Raw genomic sequence first — 21,774 nt, 5'->3', positions numbered from 1 at the left:
ATCCAGCTTTTCAGAAACGCTCAAGACTTTAGAAAAATCTTAATTCAGATCTATTCCCTTTACAATTCAGAGCAGGACTTTAAAGCAAGAATTCTGTCTTTCTGGTTCTATCTTTACCAGTCCACTCAAAGTGGAAGGATATCAACAAAAAATGCCTGACATCAATTGTGCACTGCTGTATAATTACTTGTTAGGGGGACCACACTAGAGCAAAGAGGATGACAAAGTGCTTTAAAACACAAAAAGGATAGGTAAGAAACTCCAGATGGAAAAAACACAAGTACAATTTAAAAAAAAATCTCATTTTAGCGAATTTTTTTATTTAGTCTGAATGTCGATCAAGTTTAAAATAAAATGACCAGTTTTAGAAAAGTGTAAAAGAGAGAACATTAATTTGAATGACTAAGCTGGACCTTCTGAAAATGACACTTCCATAAAACAACTGCAGATTGAGTTTCAAGTCTGCTATGTTAAAAATATCTATTTTGTCATTTTGCTTTGTACTCAAGCCATTGTACTGTATCATTTTAATAGGTTCTAAAAATCTAACCAATCTAATAAGGCTCTAAAGAAGCCTCTCTAATCACAAGTCTGTAAATAAAAAGCTTCACACAGACTTCATTGAATGTCCTGCAAGGGCTCCCTGGGGGACTGAATGATTCTGGAACGACTACGCTGAATTTCCAATCTCAAAGTCAGATAAGGTCTGTTGGCCTAGTCTGGCCAATGTGTGAAATGGTTTTGAAAGTTTCTGGTAACAGTATTTTCTGAAGTGCAGTTCATTGCTATCCTTAGTCCCAGAGTCTTATTGCTGCAGAAACACAAGTAACATAGACTATGCAACTGGATAATCCAAAATGAAAAGATCATCCTATTGCCCCAAATTCTGCCCATAATAGATTTTTTCTGAGCCAGAACTCTGTAGTGATCAATGGGTCAAAAAGCCTAAAGCATTACCAAAGCATTTGTAGTCAGTGATACTTTCTTCTAGCCTTGTTTTTATTCTACATTTACCTTTATAATTTAGTTCACATTTAGTACATATAAAAATTGAAAGTAAGAAAAGTGCTTAGATATATCATATTACATAAGTAACTCTAACGGAAAAAGAATGTAACAACATTACAGCAGAGCAGACTATATATAGCAAAGTGTTGTGAGGGTAAGTCAGTGAAAAAAATAGCTTGCCATTTAAATAAACACTCCCCCCAAGTTAGTTATTTTAGTGAGAAAATATGAAGACTATTTTTGTACACCTTGTTAAAGTCACAGCTAAATTTTACAGATTTTATGTAAAACATTTAATTAGATATATATTTTTGTGCTCAAAATACCTTCTGGGGATCTGCTACCTCTTGTTTAAAACAGTAAAAGGTATACTTTAGTTGATAAACTTGAAGTCCTGTAAGAAGTGGCAAGATGGTCCTTATATACTCATGGAAGATTATAAAAGGACAGGGACAAACTTTCCCATTGCTGGATGAGGGCCTATCGCTATACAATGGCACTGTAAGACTGTGACCCCTAGATGTTAACGTCTCAGAGAGAAATCCTTAGAAAAGCGCGAAATGCAGCATCAAAAGAATCCAAAGTTGAGAGAGAAGCAAAAATAAAGATACATAAAAAAAAATTTTTAATTCGGATTTCTAGTCAGACTGTTTAATACTTTTGAAACAGCTTTGTTCTGGTTAAGTGTGGTCTGGAAAAGGTTATCTAGAAGTTCCTTTGAACTTTCAGAGTTCAAAACACCTCTATTTTCTATGATTCCATGATATACAGTAAAGCAGCAAAAAGGACACAGTGCTAGCCTTTAGCTCCTTCAACTTAAAGAAAATGGAGGAAAAAGAGTCATCTGAATGAACTGCTGTTTACTAGTTCTCAGTATAAAGAGATAAAGAGATGACACGCTATCATAAAACACTGATTCTTTCTAAAATTAGCCATGAGCTTCAAAAAAAAATAGAGGGAAATTACTGTAACTACATTTCAAAGAATGTTCTTAGAAACCATTCTTTGACCTATATATAATTTTCTGTTTTTCAAACTTACTGATATGAAAAAAATTAAACTTTTAAAAAATCAGTTTCAATTTAAGTAATTTGATTCTATATCACACATTTGAATACCCAGATAAATGCTGTTATATCTCTGTATGATAAATCATAGTTCCCTATACTTAAAAAAATTAACGCAAAAATTATTTCTTTATATTGTTTGGGGACATGAAGAAAAAAATTCAAATCTAAGCTTGCCATGGAGACCAGTGTCACATTGTGGTTACAAAGAGTACACATGTTCAGCAAACTTAAAAGCTGCAGTTGGAAACGAAACAAACAGAAAATACTCAACCAGAATGGCATATAAATATGAGATTCAGTAGTTGCTTTCAAAAATGACAAGTGCATTTAAAGGAATTCACAGAGTGCACGCTAAAGTATATAATGTATAAAGAGAAAGTAAAACAGATAACAGCTGATGGGTAAAATCTTAAGACTTCACTTACTTGACATGTCCCTGAGCAACTGCTGAACACAAGGGTGTAAAGCCATTTTTATCAGCAGCATCAACTTGTGCTTCTGCAGTCAGCAGCAATCTCACACAGTCTATAAATTGAGAATAAACATAGACTCATACAACAAAAGTGAGTGGTTATAACTACCCAAAGTTTAAAAACTGCTCAAGAGACATTAATTTTTGGAGCAACAGCAGCTAATCCTTTTGCCTATATACAGCACATACCTTTGCGAATTGCAGTAGAAGCTCTGGCTGGCAGGTGAGAGAAGCATGATTCCCTGGGGGCACCACTGCTCTACGTAAAAAGGGCCTGGGTCCCTACTGGGATCCATACACATATGTATTAATGGCAACCCTAAACTTACTGACACCAAGTTTAAGTACTTCCCAAGCTGGGAGTCTGAATTATCCAGCAGCCCCTAATGACAGCATAGTCCCATTAGCAGTCGCATGACATATCCCAAGCCACAGGGAAATGCTCGCAAGTTACATGCAGCTTGTACAACAGGCTGGCCACTCTTGTTTTAGGACCCTGATGTGGGACTGCAATAAGACAGATAGGCATACAAACTCCAGAGAAAACCCCCAAACCATTCATGTTCCAAATGATTCCAAAATAACATGCTAAAAATAAAATCAGCCTGATCCCACCATTCTATAGCTAAATTAAGATAACTAATTGCAGAGTAAGTAGAGTGCTTTTCATCCACAACAAACTGGAATATCACTTAACCCAAGTAAGTTTGAAGAAAATACTCAATTTGCTCCATATTAGAATTGGTTCTAGAGCAAAATAAAAATGTCTTCTGGAGTTAAAACTACTACTCTAAAAATAAGCTCAGCTAGACTCCCAATTATGAACTCCTGACCAGTTCTATGAGCAAGTTTAATGCTTTCTTTTCCAACACTGGCTAAGATCCTGGAGCCAAGCTTTGTCAGTGAAGCTTATCTCTAGAGATCAGAAACATGTATTTAGAATTATTCAGAAATCTGACTAATCTAACATATTTGCTCTTGTTACAATTCTTTCAAATATTACTGCAGATGTTGTGAGTTGATTGAATGAGCAATTTAACACTAAAAGTAAGACTTTAAAACACTGGTATTGTAAATTAAGATTCTTATATAAGTAACCTGATTTGAAATTAATCAGGACTCATTTGTTAGGATAAGCTATCCAGACTTCCTCTGAAAGATTTTTTAAGTCATAGCTCTCATTCAACTTTTGAATATTTCTACCTGTAGGACAACAGCAACTAAAATCAAATTAGACGTCAATCTTTTTGTAGCAGAAAAAATACTTTATTATAAATGATATCAACTGCTTTTTTTCTTTTTCCATTGTTAATCCCTGTCTTAAAGTAAACAGTTACCTAAAACACAGATTCCTGCTTGACATCTTAAAATTTTTCTAAAGGTTTTTTGAACGATGTTGAATAAATTTTCTTCAAACAATTTCAGGTATTTGGCTAGACTACTGTTTAGTTTCTTCCCAAAACATTTGTTAGCCATGCAGAAGCAACAAAGAACACACAGAAGACTACCACCTTTCCAGAAAGATACAGTTAATTTGCAATTAGTGATTAGCAGATCATTCAGGTAGTAGCTAATCTACCTTGCTTTTGATGAAAATCATTGTTCTGACCTGTCCTGTTCTCAGGGGCAGGTGCCAGCATGAAGAAATAACAGCTACTTTCATAAGGCATAGCATGCAAGTTAGTAAGCCCTGTGAGATCTGTCCTGGCACATTCAGTAGAGGAGCACTAATCTCCAAGAAGCTTGGGTCCTCTGGGTAGACTTTCAACTGGGCTTGAGAAAAGCATAGTTGGGGTAAATCCTGTCTCATTAACTGCCATTCACTGATGTCTGCCACAGAAAAAATCAGCAGTGGAGGGCACTGGGCAGAAGGGCAGGCACAAGAAAGGTACTGAGGTTGTCACAGAGTTAAAGGCCTTGGTCATAGCAAAAGGAAAACATGGGTATTTATTAGCACAAAAACCTGGAGACTTGAATATTCTTCACCAAAGCTGGGTGGCTAGCTCTTCAGAGTGCTGGCAAACACAGTGCAGACACATCTGGTGGCTCTGCAGAGCTGACTCCGTGTAGCTCCATGTCTCAGCACCTCACCCCTTTCTACTTCCCACACTATGCCAGTTTTTCCCATCAACCATGCTGCCACAGCCTCCAAATAGAAGAGAATTGATTACACCACAAATACATATAATTAGCACAAAACTGAGGCCAAAAGATATTATTCTCTTCACATCTCTCAGTTTCAGGGGCTTTTATTATTTCATTCTCTTATTTCTCAGCTACCTCTTGCATGGCAGAAGATGGTCAGGATTACCAACACAATGCAGATACACAGATATATTAGCTCAATGAACTACTGTAGAAATTATCAAGTAGGATAGATTATCAAGTAGGATATGCATAATAGATTGAGGTGGCTCCTGCTTTGTTAATGGATCAAGTCAAGATGCTCAGTTTCCCAGTGTTCAGTCAAACACAAAGAAAGTGTTTAGCATATATATTTTATGGTGAAACTCTCCCTCTCAGACCTACAGAATAGGGGACAGTGCACGTGCAGGAAACAAAGGAGCTGCTATGAGCTTTGCATGCTAGAAAAAGCCCTCAGCTGCAACTCTCAAAGTGCAACCATTTACGAACAGGAAGGTTGTAGCCTTGCAACTAAAACTGACAGGAAAGAATACCACGAGTGTTCTCTTTTCTTGTGTAACAGTCATTTTCCTCTACAGACTTGGCTTTGAGCATGCAACAGCTGCTGCTGTTGGTTATAGCGTACTCTACCTTTCCCTATTAATCTATGAATCTTAAGTACTGTATTTCAACTGAGTGCATGTGGAGAGCATGTGCTTTCCACCCTCTCCAGGGTCTCTGAAACACCATGTTTGTGTGTAAAGCGAGCTACTCACTACACTGGCTCTTAATGAGTGTAGAGCTGCTCTCTTCTTTTGTCCAGCTCAGGAGTAATCAGAAAATCTAGTTAGTTGATTTATTGCATTTACAGGAGATAAGGGGTAGGGGATCACAGAAATCTCCATATATATAGTCACTAACTCCAGATAGAGAATGACCTCAACAAATGAAATTATGTTGCTATCACCCCTGGGACAAGTTTTCCTATTAAATCACCCACAGAAAGAAAGAAGGAAAACAATTGGTCAAAAGACAGTAACCTACTATTAAAAATACTACTTAACGCTATGAAAAACATGTACAATTAAATGATTCGTTTCCCTCTCAAAATCACTTCATTATCAACTTGCCTAAGTCTCAGTTTTGAAGAGCTGCATCTATCTAAACATTTTGGAATTAACCGCAAGTACCAAAGAAAAGATTATATACTAAAGTTAAGTACAAAAACCTTTCATTATTCAAAAATACTATAAACCCAACTGTTCAGGCTACTCTCAGTTTTCACATAAAGTATTTGAAGGGACATCAGAATGTGCAATTTTCTTATTCAGAATTCATATAATCTACTTAGTTGCTGAGAATGTTATGAAATTTTGATTGTAAAACTAAGTATTTTTCATAAGCTGTCAACTATAAATAGAAGTTCAAAGCTAAGATCATGCTAATATATTCTTAATCTGAAAAGTAAAAGATACCAAACAATTACAGGATGCAAATGTATATGTTTGTTAGTACGACTGTGTTTTCATACGTTTCTTAAGTGCCTCTGTTATTTGAAATTCTGACAATAAAACAAGCAACCAAACTGCCTTTGCTGTCAATAACAGCTTCTTAGTAATTGTAATTGAAAATCAGGGCATTTGCTTGGAAACATATCAGAATGCCTTTGCTGTCAATAACAGCTTCTTAGTAATTGTAATCGAAAATCAGGGCATTTGCTTGGAAACATATCAGAATGCAAGATGAGAACAGAAGAACTCGGCCAAGTTCAGTTCTTCCACACACACCACTGATGATAAATAGACTTAAGTCACTTAAGTCTAGAAGAACCTGCAGAATATCCATTCTTTAACAGAAAAAAAAAAAAAAAACAAAAAACAAAAAACAAAAAAACCTTTCAGATAGTAAAACAAACTTGGGCTCAAAATGCTTGAGACAAAAAGTTGCAAAAACTGTTAAGTGTCAGAAGAAGACAATAACATAGATAAAGGACTTCTCCAATATTTTAAAGATCTGGGCGGCAGCACAGAATCTGTCAGATGAAAAGGCTGAGATGTTACTAGGAACTAAAGCATGGCACATAGTAGACAGAGACAAAATACACCATTCTGAATACAGGGGAGAGTCCTCTCTTTTTTTAATAGCAAGATTAACTCTGTATATCTCAGAAAGAAATATATGATCTGCCTCGTTATAGATTAAGGAATCTAATTTTATACTTTTGTTTTAAAATTTTTTGAGGAAAAAAAAAACTGGAACAGTCTCTGTATACTTTTTTATACCATGGATTTCTAATTATGTCATTAAGACATAATGTCATGTCATATTGCTAAACAAAACCAAGAAGTACCCTTAAAAGCAGTGACTTTCAAGATGTTATGTTCCATTTTTTCTTGTGAAATAAAAATTTAAGTTTACTAAAATTAATGGAATTATTGCCATTGGTATTGATGGCAGACATCTGGGGCAGACCAACATCCAAACCAGCACAATGGTATTGTTTCAGATAAACATCTCTGGCAGGTTTCTACATCAACGGTCATAAAAAACTACAGTTAAATGTTTTCTAATTTTAAAGAATGCTGCTCTTCAAGAGCCTTGTGTTAGCAGTCTGAAAATCACTGCTCCAAGTTGGTATGAATGAAATTGATATTTTACTAATATATTTGCCTCATTTTCTAAATGTATCCATAAAATATGAAGTCTGACTGTTGAAACCTTCAGAGATGCTACCACATCAAGTCTGAGGATTGAAACAGTGTGGAAGGAGAAAGAAAAAGGTTACTTACCACAGAGGAGCTTGGAGAACAAACTAAGGCTTTGTCATGTGGTTCATAAATGAAGACAGCTTATTTCACTTCCCAAGTAACACATTACTCTGGAATCATTTTCATCATTTCCATTGCTGCTGCAAAAGCTCAAGACACTGCTACTGACCTGCTCTTTCCCACTTACCCCTATAGAGCACCATGGAAGTTCTCTCCGTCAAGCTTTTGCCTTTGCTAGAAAAGATCCTAACTTTGTCATAGAAAATAGGATGATGATATTTGGTGGCTTTGTATAGGAAGGCAGTGGAGAATTGGGACAGTAGTTCCTGTAGGATTTTACTACAGGAGAGAATGCCTTCGTGTTCCAAAATTATGTCTTCAAAATGCTTATATGCTCATGTTGTAAAAATTATATATCTCCATTTCAAATTAATCATTTCAAAAGCAAATGCATTAGATCTAATTTAATATTATTTAAAACATGAAACAAGTGTTCATGACTTCACATGACTACTGTAACAGCAAAACTGAGAATCACTTACCTGTATGTCCATTCATAGCAGCAGAATACAAGGCAGAATAGCCATCTTCACAACAGTAATTAATGTCCAGTCCTTCTTCATTAAGCAGCATTGATAATAAAGTGACATTTCCCTGGGCAGCAGCTTGGTGAAGAAGGGTGGGCCTGCCACCCAGGGGGACAGGACCACCACTTGTTAACAAAGGGGTTAGGGAGGAAGACCAGCCTGCGAGTTAAAGCAACAGAAGTTAGAAGGAAGACACACAATAAACAAAGCTCTGCATTTTCTGTGGTCTTTTGAAAATTAAACAGGATCTTCAAAATGACAGGATTGGTTAGTTTAGCACAGGTTTTGTGATGCTGCTTTGTCTATACATCAGAAAGCAATTTGAAGAATAAAAACTGCATATGGGGTGACAAATGGTTAATGCAAATGAATGGAATTTCATTATAACCATTTATGACCTGTAGCAGCAGCTGGATGTCTCAGAAAATTTACACTATCAAAAACTCTACTCAAAATTTTATACAATTGCAAGTTTTAATTTAATTATTGATACACCGGTAAAGTTTTTAAAAGTATCTAAAGAAAAGTTACCAAGAGTATATTTATTTTCATATGAAATTTTATCCTTCTTCATAGCTTTAACCAAAACTTCAATATTTATATCTCACTCACAGTTTATATACAAAGAGGTCAGAGAGCCCTCAGTAACTTTTTAAGTGTCATTCAATAACAATTTGCAGAAAAATCTATAAGTAATTTGCAGAAATAAATGTATTTATTGTTGAACTATGCCTTAAAGCAATGTTCATTTTACTCAGCAACAAATTATGTTTTATAAAATGGTCCAGTGTGAATGAAGAGCCGGTTATATAAAAATTACTAGTGAAAGCTTTCAAGTCACCCAGTTAAAATGCAATGTTCAATTCAAAGCTTTGAAAGCTTAGGAAATATATTGGTTAAATGTTCCATTATATCATTATTTATCAGCTTTAGTAGGGAGTCTGTTAAGAATATGAAGCTTGCTACATATGACATAGAAGATTTTATGCATTCTTCTTTGATCAAGGACTGCAAGAGAAAATAGGAGAAAGATCTTTTCTTATTTTCACTATTACCTTTGGAAAATCCACTTTATTCTTCTGAGTAAGTAACTATTTGTATTCTGTGGGCACACACAAATCCTTATATGAGGCTGAAATCTGACAGTAAAAGCAAGTTTAACCAGCTTTTACTGTGGTTCCCTGAAACCCAATGCTGAAGAGGAGCTGCAGAGCAATTACTTCCAGTTCCATCAAGCTGGTCAAATGCTATCCAAACGTTAACACTTAGAATTAGAAAAGCACATGGCAGTGGCTCTACCATGCTGGGATGAAACATAGAATTAAACATGGGAGCTCCCTGTAGAATTCTACAGAAATAATGCGTTTGTGAGCCACACAAGATCTGGGCAAATTTTAATTGAGGTGAAGATTTATACAAGAACATATAGTATATAGTTAGATCCTAGTTTAATATATCAAAATAAATGCTTGGAGTATTTTTGTATTTCAAGGAAGCTACTTCAAATTCATAACTTCAAATAAATCTTACTAACTTACAACATAAAGGAAACATGATACTTGCAGTATTTTCAGGATGTTATTTATTACTCAACTTACTTTATTGTCTATTTAGATTAAGATAGATACTTATGTAGATAGATACTTATGTGATAGTCATAACTACAGCTACAAAACCTGCTTCTAATTTTAAACTGGATATAAACTCTAAAGTTCACTCCACCTACCTCTATATAACTTCAATTCTGAAGTTATCTTCTGAATATTTCATTCTTTTATAAAATAATACTTTTACTAATACTTGTTTTTCAATACTTTTATCAGAGAATTTTGAAGATTTTCTGTCTCAGAAGTTTGTAAGAAACTAAGCAATACACAAATTAAACTGCATCCTTTGAATGGTGAAAAATTTTCTGTATACATTTCATGTATTTGAGAACAGTTAACTCTTACAAAATCCCAAAGGGACTGACTGAACAATAAGTGTTTTTCCTTTCCATTATAAAAGTGCATTTATTTTTCAAACACTTTATTATTCTTTGAACAAACTGTGTTGCAGCTGTTACTATATACCTCGATTTTTTAAAATGGTACTTGATGTGTAATTTTTTTACTGTCTTGCCATTATGGTTAAGTGACAGTGACTGTAGCAGTTAAGCTAATATTCTTTGTTCAAGTTCACGTTTCCATTTTAGGAATTCATCTAATTTATATTTGAATTATTTCAGGGCTTAGCTACAAACATGAACATCACTGTTTTGTAAGGTAAATAATATTTATGGGTTCCCTTCCTTGTTGAAAATAATGCAGGTTCTTTTTAAAACACCATTAACAAAGACATCAAAAAAAAGGAGGAGGGAATTTACTATGGTACACGGTATCTTAATTCTCATTCCAGCTCCTAGAGAGGAAAATATATCATCACAATCCACTGATGAAACTCATTATACTAGCTTATGAGTGGATGAAAACCTTCTGTGGAATAAGAAACGGAAACCAGATAATACCATAAATGTACACTTAGCTACAGTTATCAACATAAAGCAACATAATAAAGCTGCATTCATCCAGAAGAATATGTAGTCAACATTAGGAAATACCAATAAATAAAAAGTACATCATTTCAGATGCAAAAAAATAGGAAATGTGAAGCATTTGTCAAAGCTTAGTAGGACATGCAGTGATAAAGGACAGAGGGACAGACAAAAACAGCTTCTGGCATCAGCTTCAGAAGGTGAGATGGTTAATTCGAGAGCCCGAATCAGCCCCTCACTCCCCTACTTTTCTCTTCTAAGCCAATTGTATAGAAAGGATAAATCAATCATGATAGAAATGAACAAAATTTTTGAAAAGCTTCATTTGAGAGTGACACAAAAAGCGCAAAACCAAGAAGAAAGTGAAAGCAGAAGTCCCAGGGGTATGAAAATCCAACTGCCTAGAATCATTTCCATTTCCAGCTCTTACAGGCATTGAAATGTAGGAATCCAAACAGAGCAGAAGCACTTTGGCACCAGCTCAAAGGCTGCTGAAGTTAACGAAAACACTATTACAGATTTTGAATCGGACCATAAATGTCCACTGTAGTTTCTTTACATGCAGTCTGTTCAACATTAATGACAAAAGCTGGTGCCTTTTCTTACCAGGAATGAAAAGAGCAATATACAGTGCAATGCCTCCTATCTAGAAGAATGTATTGGCTTGTTAATTTAACAGAATGCATAGCTGGAACAAGCTGTATTCTGATTTTACGTTTTCTTACAATATTTGCTCTATCTAGAGCCAAAATACTCCCTACAGAAAATCATGCTGTTGACAGGTTGTTAAAGCAATCTGACCTAACTAAGGAACTTATTTGAAATTAATAAAAGAAATACTTTAGTGATTAGGCTACTATCAGCTCTTCTGATTCCACAGTCAGAGGAGCGATGCATGAATTTATTGACAATCCAAAAATGATAAAAATTCAGGACTCGCCAATGTTTTTTTAATGTGTTAATTTGCTATGTACTGTTTTTGAAAAGTATTAATAAATTCTGATTGAACCTCACTACTTACCATACAATTAAATACAAATCAAAGAACGCTGAAATCTTAATGAAAAGTGCCACTGAAATACCAAATATTTTATGAAAAAAGTAAATAAATCAGATGAAAGTCAATCAGAACATTAATAAGACTAACTGAATCTGTAGCTACAGGGCATGAAACTGTAGCTAGGGAAAGGCTATTTAAGTATTTGCTGTATGTTAGCTTTCATCTCAAGAAAGATCACATTCAAAAAGAAAGTGAAAAGGCAAAACGGTGAATAAGTCACATGAATTCAGGCATTACTGGCCACACTATGTTACTGAAAACTGTTATTAAATTTGGTTTAGCTTTTCTTTTCTAAGACAAAAATCTATTCCCACATATATTTATAAAATCTATATTTTTTAATTTTCTAAGCATAAAATGTATATAGAAATGCCTTTCCACGCTCACACAGCATCTGCTGATCAAACTTCATTTATTTTCTAGTGTAGTTCATAAGAACACTTGACTAAAATGAAGTTCCCATAAAAATTAAATACAAAAAGAACTGGAGAATAAATGCAATTAAATATAAATGAAAGTTTGAGTTAAAGACAAAAGAAACTCCTATCTATTACCTGAATTTTGCAAGTAAATTTATTAAAGCTCATTCTTTCTGCCCAAGTTTGTAGGACAGTAAAGGAAAGATATTAAAATAACGCCTCTGTATAAACAAAATAAAACAACAAACCATCCACTAATCTCTCTTTCTTCGCATACTTCAAATTATGGGGTATGTTTCCATTTGCAAAACTTCACAAAAAGCTGTGCTACTTACAAAATACTAACAGTGCCAAATGTTCAGAGCAAGGATTACAAGGATTTCAGATAATCCAAACTGCTCCTACCCCTCTCAATATCAAGTGAATGAAGAGCAAAGTCTGAATTAAGAACAGCAATTTGAACATGTAAAACAGCACTACTTAAGGAAAAAAAAAAAACAATAGCTTTTGATAAAAATCCTATTGGTGCAGATTACCTCTGAAAACTGTAATGCATTTCACAAGCACCAAAATTTACTGTTTGGTGGAAGAGTCCTATTTAAAAGGCTAACTGTGCTCCTAAAGACAAGTTATACTTAGAAGCATAAACTAAAACAGTAATAGTACATGCAGTTATGAAGGTCAACTGGTAGGGTCTAAATTTTTAAGATTTAAGATTTTCATTTTTTAAGAGTAATGGAAAAACTGTTAACATAAGACCAACTGACATATACAGCCTAATTCAAGCTGATAGTGTCTGCACAAGCCAGCCTCTTGTCTGTATTGACTATAAAAACTATTCACTTCGAAGCTGATTTTCCTATTAATTCATTGTAGGTTAGTAAAATCTTAAATCCTTTAGGAAATTATAATTTCATTATGGAGTCTAATAGTATCAGAAGGCAAATGAGGTTTGCAAAATACTGACTAGGAAGCTAATTCTGACATGGCAATTGAACTCCACTATGTATAAAAATTAGGAATGAAATTTCAGGAAATTTATATGAAAAACAGCAAACAAAGAGGCAGCCATCAAATCCCAAGACTGTTTAGTCAGAAATGAAGTGGAAAAATGGCAGATTGGATTTCGGAGCTCAGTTTTACAACATCCTTCAGAAAGGACAGAACCTTTTGAGAGTAAGGTATCATAGCAAAATGTTAAAAGCACGACTAGATATTACTCCAAAACATGCTAAAAGCCTTCACTGAAGTGGAATAAAAATTCCTAAATAATATTCCAAGGTTCCCTGGACCTCAAGACTTGAGATTTTGTTCAACTGCCTTACCAGACAGCAGTGTGACTACCAAGGGAAAGCGGTCGGTCGTGAGGTGGAAGCTGTCCTGGAGTTTTATACCCTAAAGATGATGATAAAGAGTCTAAAATTATGAAGGACTGAAGATCATACTAAACTGAGAATAACGGTGTAAAATTTGAGACCATTTGAACACTCTTCAATGTTGACGACGATTTTTGTGCCCAAAGCATTCCAGAACTGTCAATCTCTTTCTTCCTCACTGCAATGCATGTCAGGTTAAAGCAGGGCTACTACCAGGTACTTCAGTGCTATTGTTTTCCAGCAGGGGTATACGTTAAAACAAATTAGAGGTGATCTGCAACTAATAAAAAGAGAGATCGGGCCTTTGTTCATTTAGCTGTCATAAAGAAGATGCATGATATAAATGTTACAGATAAGCACAACTGATAAAAATAAGTCTCTGCAACACAAAATGAACAGCAGATACATGCACTGACTCCACACTAATTGGAATGCCAACACAGTATTTAGAGTTCAACTCTCTTAGAGTTCAACTCACTCCAGCATCAAAAGTTTGCTGACATTAGTTGAAGTAAACCAATCTGTGAGATGCCATGGAAAAGTATTAATAAAGACTACAAACTATCATCATTAAGCTACTGAAAAATGAATATATTTCTCTAGGTATGAAGCGATACATTTGAAACTGCACTGTTATCCAGGGAATTATATACCTTCACCTTCAGTCATTTAGTGCCACAAGAGCAGAATACAGCAGCCCTAGCCACGCATCATTTTCTAAAAGATCGTCAAAGCACCAAAAGGCATTAAAATACTGTATTCCATGGAAGAAAAATAGCAGAAGTAATTTGCAATAAAAAGTTTCATGCTGATGAAGCATTTTGAAGTCCAAAATAATAACATTCCAAAAAAGGAGTTTCTTTCATACAGTGTAAACTGCAGACAATTTGCTCTAAACATTGGTTCTCTAGACCTTAAAAGAAAAAATGAACAAAAAACAAAAAGATCCAACACTTCAATTTGGAGACCTCTTTCAGGAAGAAAAATAATTTATGACATTACCAAACTATGCAATAGAATTCACATACCCCTGAAATGTGGAAAAAACATAAAGGAAAATTTCAGCTTTCAGGAAAGTAAACTAGTTTAAGGCAAAGCAATAAAAAGATTAATAAATAAAAAAAGCAATTGAGAGATTCATAGGAAAAACAAAACATTTTTAGAGGGAGACGGTTTGTAGCATATCAATCCCTTTACCTGATGCTGTTACCAGGAGGCTGTCTGAATCACATGGTCTACAGGATGAAGCACTAACAGGGTTTATGGAGGAGCTACAGGCAATGGTGGTGGGAATGACAAAGGAATTTTCTGAACATGCAGGTTGGTTCAGTCCAGGGAAGTGGGAAGGCCAGGCACCCACCTGAGATGTGGCTACGGCTGGTATGGCACAGCCTGCAGGTGCCACAGATATATCTATAGCAGGTTTTGGTGGCAGCTGAGGTGAGGACTTAGAAATAATTTCCTCATTTATTACCCTGATTCCTTGTGGTGAACTTGAAAGAGGCGAGGTCGCGGTTTTGTTGTCAGTTTTCGCACTTGTATTTGGGGATCGGCTACTATCCATTAACACTTTAAGCTGTGGGTGTGGTGGTGAAGGAGTTTGCGAAAGCCCTGGTTTTTTAGGAGGAATAGGTGGAGGATTGCCTCTATCAATTCTTGATACACTGGGAGTCTTTAAACCTGTTCTACCAACGGGAGGATACACACCAGCTTCCATTGAATGTGACATCCCAGGTCGCAAAGGAGTGCTGCTCTGAGGACTTGTAAATCTGGAAAGGACTTGTGTAACCGTATTTCGAGCTACTTGCTTGGCAACTAGGTTGTCACGACTAGAAGGGGATACATCCCTTGAGGGAGGGCTTTGGGTTGTGTTTCCATTTTGGTCTTGATCATTAGCATTCATTTGAAATCTAAATCTAGCTGCTTGGATTCGTGGATTTAGGCCTGGATGCACAGTAGTGTTGGCAGATGGTGAATGCAAGCTGTGCAGAGATGAAGTTAATGGATAATTCTGAGTTGTGACAGTTGGCGTTGAAGGGGTGCAAAGGGGAGCATTATTCAGCAAAGGGGTAGTGCTACTTGGTAAATCAGGTGATAAGCCTGTACTTGGTCCATTTTCCTCAATTCTGTTTTGACTCTGACTTTGAACGGGAGTTGTGGGAGGGACAAGTTCACTGTACGAAGACTGCCTATCAATGACAGGTTTCACAAATGCTGCATTAGCGCACACATTCACTTTTGTATTGCCAGACAATAGCGGGTTCACCGTAGAAGGCTTAACAGATACAGTCAAAGGTAATTTCTTAACATTTTCAGTGCTACTGTCCATCAATAGAGTATCTGTTTGGCAGGCAATGGTTCTTGAACTTGGCTCTTCTGTTTCAACAGCAACAGACACAGAACTCCAATCTTTATTTTTACGAGTAAGAGAAAGATTAGCTTTATTCTCATTTTCCTTTTTTAACTGCTCAATCATTTTTATCATTTTATCTCTCTCTTCCCTGAGGTCACTGGTGTGTGCTTCCTCTTTATTAAGTTTGGCACGCAACTGCTCTCTCTCTGTGTCAAACTCGGACAGCTGTTTTTCCATTTGAGCTTCCATCTGTGTACTCCTTTGTTTCTCAGCTGCAAGAGACTCCTCCAAATCTTTGGCCTTTTTCTTTTCCTCTTCAAATTTTGACATTACTTCTTCCAGTTTCTGGGCTTCCTCTACAATTCGGCCAGACAACTGCTTACATTCTTTCACTAGCATCAATACTACATGCTTATTCTTGCCACGTTCTTCTTCAAGACGAGCAGACAGCTTTTTGTGTTCAAGCTCAAGATTCTGTAACTGCAATTTTTCCACCTCCAACTGTAAGAAAGCGTATATATAATTCTCATAAATAGAATAGAAATTTTCAAATTATCATAGAATTAATGACATTGCTATTTTAACCTTTGAGAGCATGCCTAAAATGAACCTTTCTGACCTAGAAAAGTGATTCATGGTATCTAATGTAAGTGTCTGCAAATCTATAAAAGCAAGAGAAAGACCGTCAACTCTGAAGAGCAATTCAGAGACTTTAAGCAGAACATACGCTTTTCTCCACTAACACAGAGACTCTCCAAAATGATCAAATGGCCTTGATTTCTGAGGGAAGAGCTGCCTATTACCCAGAAATTAGGCAAACACTGCATGACTGAATATGCACCTCATTCAGCCTACACAACATATCACGGAGAGTCCTCTTCTCAGCAAAGGAATCTAACACACGCAAGAAATTACCCTGAGCAAGAAACTACCTTGAAAGTTCTAGGCATTCCTCAGGCTGAAGGAGACAAAGGTAGAAATACACCATCCATCATGCCCCTATTTGGTGTCTTATGTATTGTGCTAATGTTAGCACAAAACTTTTTTCCCAAACTCTTACACAAGTCAAACATCAACAAAGGAAAAAATTAGCATCTTTCTTCCTACTCCTCCCTTCCTATGCTGATGCTGTAGCTTCCTGTATAACTCATCCGAATGATGGATTTTTAAAGTTCTGCATTGCAGATTTATTACATAATTATTCATTTACATTATTTATTCAATATCTTTATGATTTCACAACTTAATTTGATGTTCCTGTTGTGATACTTGAAAATCTACTCATGCCATTTTGCCACAATCACTATCAAAAGTGATGCTGAGTATTCCTGTTCCTGTGCAGTTTTTATCTGTTTGGCTTTATCAGTTCAACTTAATATTTATGTGCAGCTAGATAAAGGAAGAACAGTTCAGAACTGTACTTTCTACAGTACATTTCCTAAATTGGTATTTTTACTATTCTGGAAAAATACTTTCAGTTACCTATAAAAAGTCAAGTGCTCACAAACACGAACGTTTAATTTTAACTGCAACAGGAAACTTTCTTGCTTCTATGATGCAAGAAAATTTCACAACAGAAAAAAATAATCTGAAAAGAGCTGTGGCAAATAGCAATATACTTAAGAGCTTACTTGGAATAAATGCTTCAGTTCAGTGAAGCATTTACAGTATTTTATAGCAGGAGGAAGAATTATAGGTAGTAAAATGATCCTAATTTCATAGTTTAACACAATATAGTGTAGTGAATATATTTACTGTAAACTATAATGTGGGGAACAAGACAACCTAGGGGACCAGTAACAGGATATGGAATATTTCTTATCTAAGCCACTGTTTAACCACTGTCTTGGTTGTAGAAACAAAAACCAGCCATTACAATCTAATAGCTTTTTAGAAAGCCTTCTGTTACAACACGCTATTCCCTGTCCTCTCCAATAAAAGACAAAAATTTCCTAGGTCTGGAAATATTTCTCCATGTCATTGCATTGAATCTACAACTCATTTCAAACTAAATTGCATGTAATCTAAAGCTAAAATAAATGGCATTTTTAAATAACACTTTAGTTACTCTCCAATTATACCACACAGTAGAAAGGAAAATCATCCCATCAAAAGGCAAGTACAAGAGGGAGCTAATCTGCAGTTAGAAGAGAAACAAATCCCACCTGTTATAGTACATTACACCCAACATAATTTTTTCCCATGAGGTAAGTAGACTTCATACACAAGAAAATGCTGAAAAAGGAAGAGAAGAAAAGGGATACTTCACGGAGCGAACAAGTAAAAGTCCTGCAGGATTGCAGAATTTTGCAGGAATGCTTACATGTATGTCTCAACCTCCCAAATTTCTAATCATTACCATACTGTAAATTTAATAAAGAGAATGCAGAAAAAAAGCATAAATGGGAGGGCAATACTAACATGACGTATATCATGATGATAGTAAAACTTCCATCTGAAATTATACCATTATCACGAAAGCAGTGAGTAAAGAGGAATATAGATAGCAAGTCATATCTATTTGTAAATGTTATCCCTGCTTCTGACACTACCAAAAAGACCTTCAAATATCAGGTGTTAAATTGTTTTAGCAGTGGAGGGACTCCACCGTGGTTTCACAGTAACATTCCAGGGTAACCCAACACAACCTGTGCAATCAATTCACACTGCCAAGTTCACTTTTTGTTAAAAACAGTGTTAAAATATGAAGAGTAAGATACATTATCATTCATTGCCAAATGAACAATACCAGCAACCATACCTCTCTAGTTACATTAATGACAGTACAGCTGCAAATTGAATTAATATGCTATTATGATGATAGTGTATTTAGGAATGATCGCTTTCACAACTCTTCATAAGCAGAAAAATCATGAATTTTTATCTAGTATTTTATTATCTCTTTCTCATTTCACTAAATCAACTTTCACGGACAAACACAACTAACAAGTAGCTGGGACAGATAAACCATTCACCAGGGCCTTTTTTGTTAAAATAGGTATGAGAATCATGGGAATCATATTTAATTTTGAAAGCTTGAAAATGCAGCAAGATTATATTGAAAATGGTTTAATCAAGTTTATCTACACTTTATTACACATGTTAAGAAACCATAAATTTCAATGGACATTTCTCCATTTTGCTTTCAGATGAGGGGCTGCTTCTGTAAAGTAACTGTAGTGTTATTGTAATATTTTTAAATAATTACAAGTAGCTATTAACAAGAGAATATAGCTGGGATAATTGTCTTACTATTTTGTTAGAGTATCTTATTTACAAGCATTGCATATAAGTCAAGAATCCCTAATACATACACAGGCCCTGTGAAGAAATTACTAGCAGTTCTGTGTTTAATTTCAAATTGACAAGAAGAGCATCAGTTTAATTTAATGTGGTCTCCTATGCTCTTCCCACCCCCTTTTTCTTTTTGGCTGTATAATCCTTAATAGGAAGAAAAATATCTGAGTATTTACACTGTATTTTATCCTTTCGTGGACAGATTTGGAACTAGCTGTAATTATTTATGAATTTATGAACTATGACCTGATTTTTGTGAAGTGTACTGTATGCATACACTGAATCATGCAAGTAACATAAACATCTGGAAATTTATCCAAGATGGATTTGAAAAGGAGTTTAGAGGGATACTGAGGAAATTCACAGGGTCCAGCAAAGGATTACCAATGTCCTGCAAAGGGCAGAAAGAGTATATGCCCTGTGAGAGAAAGTTTAGGGACCTCAGCTTGCTTAGTCTGATGAAAAAGAAACTAAGGCATGATCTAACAGCAGCCTATTAGTACTTGAAGGGCTCTGACAAAGATGACAGAGTCAAATTCTTCTTGATAATGGTAGGTGGGGCCCCATAGCATAGGGTACAAGTGATAAATTGAAGCTTAAGAGATTCAGACTGGACATTAGAAAAATGTTCTTCAGAAGGAGGGTAATGTAGAAAGATTGTAGTATCACTGTTCCTGGAGAATTTCAAAACTCAGCTAGATAAATTGACAGAAGACCTGATGTACTGCTAGTGATGGTCTTCTTCAAGCAGAAGGTTAGACTAAATTAAATCCCTAGGTCTCTTCCAACCAACGTTTCTTTCTTTGAGCATGCATCCCAACACTAATTCTCCGTAAGCACTTGACAGATCAAGAACTGTCATTTTGATGATCTGTCTTTTGAGTTCTCAGGAAACCTCAAAATCAATTTGGTCAGCAGCTCCACAAAAGAGGCTTTCAAAGAGATGGAAGGGATGAAGACTTAATGCAAAGCAGATGGAATTTGGATTAGGTATTTGGTATAAAGTAACCGAGGGCTGACAGTCATTTGTGCAGATCTTTTATTTTTTCCTGCATTCCTTTACATTGTCATGATTTATTCCTTATGATTAAATAATAATTTTATTCAAAGAATGCTATAAGGATCACTATATTAACAGATAGTGAGCCCCCAGGAAAAAGAGTTCAGTATGAGCCTGTTTGAGTCCAATAATATCTAGAGGAAATAAACACAGCTGTTTTACAGACTTCATCACTTAGTCTGTAAGTGAGACAGTGAGGCAATTCCAAACAAGAAGATGGAAGTACCACACATTTAGAGGAAGCACCGCTCTTTGAAGGAGGAACATGCAGCTGCCTCTGTATTTAGGTCACATTTGTCTGGACTTTTTTTTGTTTGTTTGTTTGTTACTAGGAGTCAACCATAGAGAAATCCCCCCAAACACCTTCACTGTCTGTTTCACAGGAGGATTCAGGAGATGGAGACCGAGAATAAAGATGTGGAACTAAGGGACAGTAAAACACTGAATGAAAGGTTTGTGTAGGGTATTAATGGAAATAGTTGAGAGAAAAGTATGTAATCTGTTGCCACCTACCCAAGAAGTTTGAGTTGGTGCCTTGTTCAAGTAGCATTTCTAACTGATGGCTTTAAGAGAGGAAGTTGTTAGCTCTCTAGGGGAGTCATGCACACGAGTGTTCAACACCGAGTTTATTTTTAAAACTGGCTTTCAGCTAAATTCTCTATTTGTTAGATGGAGTAAAAAGCGTAGAAGCATAACGGCACACATTCAGAGCAATACAACACATTTCTTTTCAAATTTAGTGCTTTGAAGTTTAGCTTAAAACTTAGACTTCAGAATTAAGTTTATATTATTCAGAATAATAGAGGTTAGGCATATGGCAAAATAAGAAACAAAATGCAAGACAAATTAAGATCAAACTATTTCTTAAAATTATAATTTTTTTAAAAATCTAGTTTTATTCTAGGAAACAAAAAGGCAAGTGCATCCTTTTTCTGCAGATGCAGGCTTGTAGATACACACTTTGGTAATAAACCAGAGCCAAAAAAGCACATATAACCACAGAATCACTGACTGGTTGAGGTTGGAAGGGATGTCTGGAGATCATCTAGTCCAACCTCCCTATTCAAGCAGAGTCACCCAGAGCACACTGCATAGGATCACATCCAGGTGGGTTTTGAGTATCTCCAGAGAAGGAGACTCCACAATCTCTCAAGGCAACCTGTCCCAGGGCTCCGGCACTCTCACAGGAAGGAGGTTCTTCCTTATATTCAGATGGAACTTCCTGTGGTTCAGTTTGTGCCTGTTGCCTCTTGTCCTGTCACTGGGCACCACTGAAAAGAGTCCGGACCCATCTTCTTGACACCCTCCCTTCAGGTATTTGTAGGCATTGAGAAGATCCCCTCTACAGCTTCTCTTCCCCAGGCTAAAGAGGCCCAGCTCTCGCAGCCGTTCCTCTTAAGAGAGATGCTCCAGCCCTCTGATCATCTTTGTAGCCCTATGCTGGGCTCTCTCCAGTAGCTCCATGTCTCTCTTGTCCTGAGGAGCCAAGAACTGGACACAGTTTTTCCGATGTGGCCTCCCGCGGGCTGAGTAGAGGGGCAGGATCACCTCCCTCGACCTGCTGGCAACAGTCTTCCCAATGCACCCCAGCACACTGTTGGCCTTCTTGGCCACAAGGGCAGATTGCTGGCTCACAGTCAACTCGTT

General features: G+C 36.0%; 1 protein-coding gene across 1 annotated transcript in view; it reads right to left on the bottom strand.

Annotated features, from left to right (window-relative positions):
* The window catches only part of CTTNBP2 (cortactin binding protein 2), a 91,144-nt gene that overhangs the window by 32,158 nt on the left and 37,212 nt on the right, over nt 1-21,774 (bottom strand). The window contains exons 4-6 of the mRNA XM_062583392.1: nt 14,615-16,271; nt 7,985-8,188; nt 2,504-2,603 (exon numbers count right to left, since the gene is read on the bottom strand). Coding sequence (XP_062439376.1) covers nt 2,504-2,603; nt 7,985-8,188; nt 14,615-16,271 — 1,961 coding nt within the window. The remainder of the gene's footprint in view (nt 1-2,503; nt 2,604-7,984; nt 8,189-14,614; nt 16,272-21,774) is intronic.

Source organism: Rhea pennata, chromosome 1, assembly GCF_028389875.1.
Source record: "Rhea pennata isolate bPtePen1 chromosome 1, bPtePen1.pri, whole genome shotgun sequence".
Taxonomy (NCBI): domain Eukaryota; kingdom Metazoa; phylum Chordata; class Aves; order Rheiformes; family Rheidae; genus Rhea; species Rhea pennata.
Note: the sequence above shows the minus strand (reverse complement) of the source record. Positions and strands in the feature narration are given on the sequence as shown.